The sequence below is a fragment of the Anser cygnoides genome, chromosome 4 (assembly GCF_040182565.1).
Source record: "Anser cygnoides isolate HZ-2024a breed goose chromosome 4, Taihu_goose_T2T_genome, whole genome shotgun sequence".
Lineage (NCBI taxonomy): Eukaryota > Metazoa > Chordata > Aves > Anseriformes > Anatidae > Anser > Anser cygnoides.
In genome coordinates, this window is record NC_089876.1 from 26,990,330 (window position 1) to 27,000,649 (window position 10,320).

Genomic DNA, 10,320 nt, shown 5'->3' on the forward strand with positions numbered 1-10,320 from the left:
CACAGCTCCCAGCGAAAGACTTTGGGCTCCATTATCCCCTCGTCTCCATAGGCAACTGTCACTGCAGAGATCTCCACTGTATGTAAACAGTCAAATCCTGCACAGGCTCTCCGTACATTGCAAATTTTGCCATCAAGAGTCACGCTGCCAAGCAGGAACATTAGCAACAAGTCTGTACAAAGGTTTCGACACACAAACTACAGTTTAAATGTTAAGTGCAGCTATTGCCACTGCTATGAGATCAGTCCCAGGATACAAAAACTACGTGAAACTACATTACATCAGTTCCTACAGTAACATCTAAAAAAGGGGGGAGGAAGAAGTAGTTGCTACAGATTTATTTTTTTTTTAAAGAACTACATGTGAAAGACTTGGTGCTTTTTCTAAATTCTCGCTGGCTGCTTATGATTGCTATCTTTCAATTTTAAAAAGATTCTATGAAGCATGTTCTTTGTTTAATTCTACAGCAGAGGACACCTGCTATATATGAAATTTCTGCTGGGAACTCAGAACCACTAGGTAGTGCATTGAATGTGGAATGTGGAGTTCAAACACTTGTGCTACATTCTTTATCCAAAGATAAATACAACAAATGCAACAGCACACGGTAACTTTTACATTCATCCATCAGTATGTCTGAACCCTGAAAAGAAAAAAAACATGCCTCCAGAAATGAGGAGACTACTCTGTTTCTTTGCCTGTTCAGCAGTTACTCTCTGCTGAAACAGCCAACAAGGCTGACACTCGTGCCAGTTCCCATGATGTGGACACCTGTCTGCTAAGGACTGGACCAAGAATATCAGCTAATTTTATACAGGTCACTAAACAACAGACAGATGGTAATGACTTCAAGCATTACAAACCTGGGCCAAATTCAGATCAGGCAACTACAGGTAGATAACACTATATCCTGTTAACAAGCCTTTGAGTCATCTGCTCTCACCAGCTGAGGAAGACTGGACAAGTGCCTGAGGAAAAAAAAAATGATAACTTTACAGTGCTCATGTCCAGTCCCTTTGCAACCTTAAAAAAAATATATATTACAGAATCTATTATGCTGAGCAATGGGACCTTGAAAGTATGCATGAATTTTTTAATAAGAGCAGATAATCATGTAGATATATTTCTATTCTCTAAAAAGAAAAAGATGTCTTTGCCCTTCAAATTTATTCTGCATGTATTTCTTGACTACACTCACTCCTTTTGCCTCCACAGGAAATGAAACTCTTCAGTAACAATGTTCATAAGCTGAACATTACACAGCCTAGTAGGGGCAGAGAGGCTGTCCCATACTTTTCTTAGGGAAGATGACAGCCAACATATTTAATTCCACCAGGTATTCAGCTGCACTTTCACAGACACAAGATCATGAGAAAGAGTAAGAAAAGAGGAAGGAAAGAAAAAGGAAAATGAACTAACATGGTTCTGTTCCTTCTACTCATGAGCCAGCATGCAGGCAACTTGTGAACAGAAAGCAGGAGAACTATCACCACTTCACTAGCTGATAGTAAGACTTGCACTTTGTGCCAGAGCGCACCTCACACAAATAAACAGACCCAAGAGGAGAGATTGCTCCAGCCTTCAGTGACTGATGGGCAACCACACCACAAGGAGACAGGAACATGCTGTGGGCAACACTGTCAGCCTCTGAAGGGACACACCTTCTTTCTTTTGGTCTGAACAAAAAGCAAGATGCCCAAGATCAAAGGTATGCCTAGCAGAAAAATTCATCAGAATTAGCAGACACAAAGGAATACTGAGTGATGCTCTTCCCTCACTTCAGTCATCTCATTTCTTCTTACTTTGCTAAGTACAGGCCTAAGTGTGATGAGCTAGCATGTCATGAAAGTTTTAAAAGATATCATAACATTGCAAAGTTATAACCTTATAATAAAAGATTATATACATAATAAAAGGTGATCCTTCCCCTGTACTCAGCACTGGTGAGGCCACACCTTGAGTACTGTGTCCAGTTCTACGCTCCCCAGTACAAGAGAGATGTGGACATATGTGGACAGAGTCCAGCAGAGGTCCACCAAGATGCCGGGGGGGGACTGCAGCCCCTCCGTGTAAGGAGATGTTGGGAGCTGGGACTGCTCAGCCTGGGGAAGGGGAGGCTCAGGGGGATCTCATCACTGCGTGTAAATACCTGAAGGGTGGGTGCAAAGAGGAGGGAGCCAGGCTCTTTTCAGTGGTGCCCAGTGCCAGGACAAGAGGCAGTGGGCACAAACTTTAACACCAGCAGTTCCCTCTGAATATCAGGAAGCATTTCTGTGCTGTGAGGGTGACCGAGCACAGGCTGCCCAGAGAGGTTGAGGAGTCTCCCTCCTTGGAGATCCTTAAAAGCTGGCTGGACATTATCCTGGGCACCCTGCTTGAGCAGGGAGATGGGACCAGATGGCCTCCAGAGGTCCCTTCCAGCCGTAACCATTCTGTAGTTCTTTAATCCAGCACAGGTTTTAATCAGATCTGTCAGGCCCTTCTATCAGGAGCTCCTCAGGTAAAGTCTAAAACCACAGAAGTGTTAAAATGGCAAATCAGATTCAGGCCTTTTATGTCAAGTGAATAATGCTCCTGTCAAAATGTCATCTGGAGTTCTACAACCATTTTGAAACTAATCACCCATGGAAAAGTAACAGATTTTTGGAGAAAATCAAGGTTTTGCAGTTTTCTAGAGGGTTTGCCTTTCTTGTGTGTCATATGTAAACTTTTAAAAAGCAGATGAAAACTGGAGTCAGGACATAAGTTGAAATGGTTTTCCTTCAAAGTTTTACAGCTGAATAAAAATAGCACTTAGGTAACACCTGAAGTTTTACAGCAGATAATGCTTTTCATTAATCACACTGCAGGTGACTTCTGTAAACACCCTATGCTTGTGACCTGTTAGATTACCAAGTGGTTTTGACTGGGAAATCCACATGCATTATAAACTACATCCAGATATTCAGGATAATGGCAAAATGGCACACACAAAGTAGAGAATGTAACTGACTTAGTTTCCACTACACTATTTTAAAACATCACACAGCATTACTTTTTTCTTTAGTCCCTAAATACTTTCACACCACTGAAACTCAACACTGTTATGCATTTAAAAAGTCTTCCTGAGAGCACTTGAGGATTTCTTTTTTTCCCTGCACAAAACTGCCTGTTCTACTTTGCTTAACTAAACTTCTGGCCAAAATATCTTTCCTTCTCTCTTGCTCCTTTTAAGGGCTTAGATTCCCACCCCCCAAAGTTGAGGGGAGCTTCCACTTAAAGAGTCATTAATAACTTTCTTCATGAACTCTTCTGGTTTTATTTATTACACTAGCAAAGCTCGCAATTATTAGTAACAGCAACTTTTTTTTTTTTTTTTACCTGTTTCATAAAGCAACTTTGTAATGCGCAGTGTCCATCCATCAAGTGACACTGGGGAACTTAGTTCTTCCGTTTACCCTCAACATATGCCATACTCCTGCGTAAGATGTACCAGGGCAAGCTTCCATGTACTCCACTACAGTTGAAAACCCTCTTGAGAGACCATAACTACATTTGTAAGCATGCTCAGGTGATTTCACTTCTCCTTTATAGCCACCAACAATTGTGCTAATTAGTGATAGAGAATTTGTATCCAATTTTAGGAAACCTCTAAAATCTAATGTTTCCTCCTTTGCTCTGCATGCAAAAATCTTCATGAATTGTTATTTGTGGTAACTCTGGAATATGCCGGCAAAATTCAGAATTTGGCTAGCTCCCCAAGTCTGATTTTAAACATCACTTTTGCCAGAATTAGAAATGTTTTCATCGATTTGAAGTTTAAAATCAGCATCGGTCAAACCTCTGTGAGGCCTTTTGTTCTTAAAATAAAACCTTCGTTTCATTTTGAGCCACGTGCAATCTAGATGGTGAATCAGCTTCAAGAATAAAACAAAAATAAATATTCTGCTGCTCATCAGAAAGTGACACAGCTTTAGCATTACTGAGGCACACTATACTTTCCATTTCTAAATATTCCCACCCCCTATGACATTTGTTTGCTACGCTCTATAATAACGAGTGACCCACTTCCAATATGTGAGTCCCATTTGGCATAAAGATTTATCAGCAAAAAACACGGAATATAGGGAAAACTGAATTTGGATAGTATACCTTTTAATGATTAATCCACACATCTTGTTGAGTTATGTCAAAAGGTCAGATCTGACCACTTCGAGAAATTTACATTTATGTTGGTTTCAGTTTTTAGTTAAAAGCAGTTCTTGTCAAATCAGGTGAAGATAACTTGCTGCAATGAGCTAGGGTGCTAGGCATTGTTTAAAAAATAGAAGTATTTTTTTCCATGTGTTATTTAGAAGTTCAAAACTCAAAGATGAGTAGTTTAGATATTATAAAGAAGAAGCAAGAAACAATAAAATATCAATTTTGTGAAATATACATCCAGAAGTGCCTTCCTCAGGCTGAAATCTGAAGGTTTTATCTCCCTGTACCATTAACTTCAATACTGCAGTTATGAAAGTTCAAGGAGATAGAAGGAACTTTTCCTTCTTGACAGCATTTTGCTGAAAGACTACTTTTGCAAAATATCCTGCAAAGGACAACTGTATCGAAATAAAAATCAGCATAAACTATATGTCACATCACATATTTAGTAGTTGTTTAATTTTGGAAATCTGATAATGCTCATAAAGCATCTTTGCTAGATGACTAATTAGTTGGCATTCAACCTAAAATGATACCAAACATAGCACATCTCTTGTACGCATGCAGAAGTGTCTGTAACCTCTCTGCAGAGACTGAATTGGAAAAGGCTACCTGTTCTCAATGACTCCTCTGGGTGCTCCAATAAATTTAGCTTTCTTCTCGCATAACGTTTAAGCTGAGCTACGGAAGGCCTCATTTATTCAATATACCGAAAATAATAAAGAAGTGATCAATGATGCTAGTGTTATCCTTTAATGATCAAGATCATGCATGTGAGCCCAGTACATGGCATGTGTTGGCATACATGTCAGTGTGGATGCATCACGTGTATGAAGAAGGTACTTCCAGGGGAGGAAGAAAGTATTTCGCAACATAAACCTACGCAAGGATCTCATTCAATTCCGTATAGGAGGCAGCCCATAAAATGTTCTTGCTGGCTTATTGCATCATGAGACAGGCTGTAGCGTTTCTTTTTAAACCTTTCAAAAAAAAAAAAAAAACTTTTAACTCTGTATTTTTATATTGGTTTGCCAGATTATGGAATGAATTTCATCCCGATCCTAGTTATTTTCGGTCCCGAGCCCCTACAGGCTATCAGCAAGCCCCACACCGACCGGCGAGCCTGGCTGCTTGCTCAGCAGCACCGAGCTGCGCCGGACCAGCCGGGGGCACAGCGGGGGAGCGGGACCCCGCGTCCACACGGCGGGTGCGGGCAGGCTCGGCGCTCCGCTCCTGATTCCTACCCTGCAATTAACTGCTCCTAAACCAGAGCTGGACCCGGAGCAGCCGAGCGCCGTTCGTCCCCAACTCGCTGAAGGGAGGGCGCCCGCCCCCGACCTGACCCCTCAGCCCAGCACCCAGCCCCGGACCCGCTTCTTCTCGGACCCCATCCGTGGCACTGAAAGGGGGGGACAAAAGCCGCCGGCCCCGGGCTGGGGGGCAGCTCCTCCCTTCCCTGCCAAGCCAACACACGCCGGCTCCCCGGTTTCGCTCCGGCACGACGGCAGCACCCCGAGGACCGGGCCCTTCTCCCCTCCGATCCCCGGGGGGCTCAGCGCCGACCCCGCGCCCCCCGCCCGCGGGCACGGCGGCCGTACCCCCGAATCCCGGGCGCAGCCGGTTGTCATAGCCATCCAGGAGGCTGTTCAGGATGCTGGTGAAATTCTCCGGCCACAATTTCTCCTCTTTTTTGCTCTGTCCCGGCGGCCCGCTGAGACTACGAGGCAAAGAGGGAGCGGGTGAGAGAAGCCGCCGGGAGCCGGCTCGGCGGCACCGGGCGGGGGTCGCCCCGCCGCCGGGGGGTACTCACCACGTCGCCAGGCACAGGCAGTGCAGGAGGGCGATGGAGAGACCCGAGGACATGGCGATGGCTGGCTCCTTGGCAGAAACCATCTTTGCATGCCATACTTCACGCCTGGGCACGTTAAACGCCTTGCTCCGGGGCGGGGGGGACGGGGACGGCGGCGGCAGCCCCCCGGCGGCCCTACATGCGCGGCTCCCCCCCGGTTGCCAGGCGGCGGCGGCGGGCAGGGGCGGAGGAGAGGCGACTTTCCCCGCGCCGTTAACTCCCTCGGGGCAACAGGCGCCGGGCCCCGCCGCTCCCGCCTCCGCCCCGCTCCGCCCCGCCTCGCTCTTCCCACCCGGGGCCGCCTCGGCACCCTCCGGGCGGCCGGTGAGGCGAGGAGCCCGCCCGGTAGCGGCCTCCCGGGGGAGGGAGGAGCCGGGCCGAGCCGAGCAGAGCCGCGGGTGGAGGCGGATCTCGGCCCCGGCCGCCCTGAGGGGGCCGGTGAGCCCCGAACTGAGGGCGGCCCGGTCTCGGGGTCCCCGGGTGGCGGGGCGGTGAGGTGGGTGTCTGTGAGGGAAAGGTGGCAGGGGGAAGGTTTCTCTCCCCTCTGTGTTCTGCTCGTGACTGAGGTCTAAAGTCTTCGCTGTCCCGATCCTCTCTTCTCCCTGAGGGGGAAAGAAAGCCAAAAGCAGGGGGGAAAGAGAGTAACTGCCCTGCGAGGAGGATTTGGGAGCAGGAGGGTCCCTCCACACCAGCAGGAGGCATACCAGGCGCTGGGGTGAGGAGAGGAAAGAGCCGTGACTTCAGGGTTAAAACACACCCGAAATGGATGGGAGCGAGTGGGTTATCCCGGCTTTCTGGAAGCAAAAATGCTAGAACAAGGGAATGGCTTCACATTGTATTTCTTTTTATCCTTTCCTATAATTAGGAAGCCAGGTTAAGTGACCCAAATAATTTCCATTATACAAGGTCCAAGGGATTCTTGCATAAATTGCTGTAAAACCCACTGTAAAATGTTGCTTTTCTGTCAGAGACCGCTGGGATGGTTGGAGCTTTGGGGGAGAGGGAAGAGAAAGGTATGGGCTGTTTTTCCCCCAATACAACAGGTACTGAAAATAAACTACTTGTCCTTCTAATCAGGTGTGCTGCAAAGTTGTTTAGGTTTGGTAATCAGTGCGCGTGTCAATTTTAATGAAGCTGGTGAAGTTCATTGTGCAGGAGCACATGGAGCAGGTATTGTAATTGACTTCAAGACTACAGCCCTGCCTATGCTGACATAAAAAGGCTTTATTCATTACGTGCTACACTATCTCCAAGCACTGAAATGCCTGATTATCTTCAAAACTACTGGACACTTGAAATCTTCCTGATTATACTTCAGAGCTTGTTCCAGCTAGGGTGCCCTTTGCTGATTCCTTTGAAAAACAATTAAAGCTGTGCTTCAAATCCATTTAGTTTGCTGATACTGTTTATCTTTCAAAAAAAAAAAAAAAAAAAAAACCTCTGTCTAGGCAGTCAGCTCTGCTTCCAATTTTAAAAGCCCTATTTAGGCCTCTGCAGATTACTACTCTGCTCTCTGATACTTTGACAGAAGAAATGCAGGCATTTCCCATCAGCACCCTCCTCTCAGGTATGACCGCTCTGTTTTGCATCTTCCTTAAAAAAGAAAAGGTACTGGGCACTGAGTTGGTCTAATCACAACAGAAAGTACTGATTTTTTTTTGGCTCGCAGCTTTATCTTCTCAGAATTCACCACGCCTTCAAGACAGCCTGAAAAATAGGGCTGAATGACCACTTCAGCCATAGCACTGTGATATTTAAGCCAAGCCCTGACCAAAGCTAGGCTCAAGGAATTCATTGGCTTTCAGCTACTCCAGCCTTTCCTTCCCTATTTAAATCTTGGCTTTTTTTCCTCAAAGTTCTGCTAGATCCTTATCCCCTTACTGCCTTGCTGCAACAATGAATGCTCTGCTGAACCTAACAGAGTGGGCAGCCTGCCTACAGACAGCACACGTGCTCCATGCAGTATTTACAAGCTTAGACAACTCAGACAGTAGGATGTCACTCCAAGGTCATTTAGCTCTCTTGATGATGCTGTGGGAGCAGCCTGTTTAACTCCAAACACAGGTGGAAACCAACATGCCCACAAGAGCCCACTGCCCTGGCTCCATTAGCAGTCTGGTCAGGAACAACAGTGGGATAGATCAGCAGCTCTTCACGAGTCTAATTTCCCCACATCAGATAAGTTTGCCTGAGTTAATCAGACACTTTTTATCTATAAACAGATGTAATTTGTTTTTCTGGACTAGTTTTTGTCCCGTGTTATTGCATGGACTATGCCAAGGGAATACTTACAACTGGCCTTCAGTAAATAGAATTGCTAGTTTTACTGTCCCTTGCAAGAAAAAGTAATCCCTTGCTGCAGAGCAATGAGATTATCTGATCTAGGAATATCTCAAAAACTTTTGCTGGCAGAAGCCAAACTCACAAATTTAAATGGAGAGCAATAGATGGCAATTCAGAAATGGGAAGAATTCTGCTGGCTGGTCACAGATACAGAACAAAACCCAGCTCTACAGCACTGCCTCTTCTAGCAGCTGCTGTGGATGGAAGCCAGCAACATCCTGGCAGAGCAGGGGACACCCTTGGGTTTAGATTGTTTTATTACCTTCTGCGTATGTACAGACACCTGTGTGAACTGAAATAGCAAAATTGAGTGGTATTCACCAGTAATAATCTTCCCCGTGTGAACGTCCTGAGAAATGTTATCAGTCGCCCCCTCTCAGATCCATGCCTGGAGTAATAGGGAATGTCGATGCTGCAGATCCAGTAGTACCGCTGCAGGTAGAGATCAAAGAAACTCAGTTATTCCCCTCCCAGTGATTTTACAAACTGATCTGATCTTTGCATGATTCCCAGATTCTTTATAACAAAAGAATAATAATACTGATATCTGCTATCTTCTCAGTAAAGGTAACAGGTTGAAAGATTTGTGGACATACCATGTCAGGGCATCAGGAAATAAGTGCTCATGGCTTCTAAGAAGATGCTCAGATTGTTTTTGATAAGAAAAGTTAGACATAGTGCCCTTCCATCACACCCTGCCTGCCACGGGTTATACTGATGTAGGATCAGGTGCTATTTGGCTGCATTTACTCCCTACAAGTCCTAAAACTAAATGAGAAATCACTTTCTCCAGATCTAGAAAATCAGTTCAGACACTTCTCAAAGGTATCAGCAGTTCATATCTTCCTTATATCCCGCACTATCAAAAATTCACTAAGATGAATACTGAAAACAGAGACTGCTGTCTGCGATTTCTGAGTGCATCATTCGCATGTTGCTGAAACTTTTACAAAACTAGGCTTAAAGGGAACATAAAACAGTTCAGAAAGACAGTAAACAGTCCTGTAAGTCAGATATATCACTTTTGAGTACTTGCTTATGCCTTTTGGTATATCCATTGCCCTGGCTACTTTTCAACATTTTTGAACTAAGTCTTGAGAGAATTCCAGATTCTTTTGTAATGTCTTTGTAGCATAGATACATACAAAACCTCCCAGGGTGAGTGTTTGTCACCAGCAGATATACGCTGATTTTAAAAATACTACTTCAAATGGTCTTTGATCACTTCAAAGAATTTCTAGGTTATATCATCTCTAAAAGAACTTGACGACTCGAAGAAGGTTTTAGTGGTCACAGTCTGGATTGATGGTCCCTAAATATGTTTTCTGAATTCAGCATTTTCTCAGCTTCTCCAGTTTTTACCACCAATTCTTCCAAGATTTCTCCCAAGATATCTCACCCATCATGGACTATTGTAAGAAGGGGACTATTTTTGCCTGGCACCATATGCTCAGAAAGCACTTGAATAACTTAAATAGACTTTTTTTTTTTTTTACTGCCCCTAAGCTGATGTACCCCCCCCCCCCAATTATTTTTGATGAAGCAGATATTCTGGCCATGCTTCAAAAGCAGTTTTATCCAAAGATATGGATGGATTTTTTATCTATCACAACACACAGAGAAGCAGGAAAAAAAAATCAGCACTCTTCCCATTTCTACTTTACTATCAGATTAAGTAGAAACACAAATAAAGTCAGTACTTTTCTTGTGGAAACATTATCTAGCCTTTCAGGGTTTTTTTTGTTGTTTTTTTGTTTGTTTTTGTTTTTTTAAACCCTAGGCTCCATCAATGTTGCAGGTTCTAGAGGCAAATTTTAGTTTGTAACCTTTTTCCCAGGAGATTTCATTATTCTGCAGATTTTGACATGATTTAGTCCTGGCATCAAACCCATAAAGACAGCCAAGCTTACTTGGAAAAGACTAGGAAAATCTTTAATGCCCAACTA

At 44.6% G+C, this 10,320-nt stretch overlaps 1 protein-coding gene across 5 annotated transcripts in view; it reads right to left on the reverse strand.

Moving 5' to 3' along the window:
• Positions 1 to 8,789, reverse strand: part of GABRA4 (gamma-aminobutyric acid type A receptor subunit alpha4) — a 50,900-nt gene extending 42,111 nt beyond the window's left edge. For 2 of the 5 annotated variants that reach the window (XM_066995831.1, XM_048072919.2), the window contains exons 1-3: positions 8,696 to 8,789; positions 5,993 to 6,633; positions 5,781 to 5,899 (exon numbers count right to left, since the gene is read on the reverse strand). In XM_066995831.1, the coding sequence (XP_066851932.1) occupies positions 5,781 to 5,899; positions 5,993 to 6,075 (202 nt within the window). In that variant the 5' untranslated portion in view covers positions 6,076 to 6,633; positions 8,696 to 8,789. Of the gene's footprint in view, positions 1 to 3,360; positions 5,163 to 5,780; positions 5,900 to 5,992; positions 6,634 to 8,695 lie in introns of those variants that run through there. The other 3 variants (XM_048072917.2, XM_048072918.2, XM_066995832.1) reach the window with 3 other exon arrangements.
• Positions 8,790 to 10,320: the final 1,531 nt, after the last annotated feature.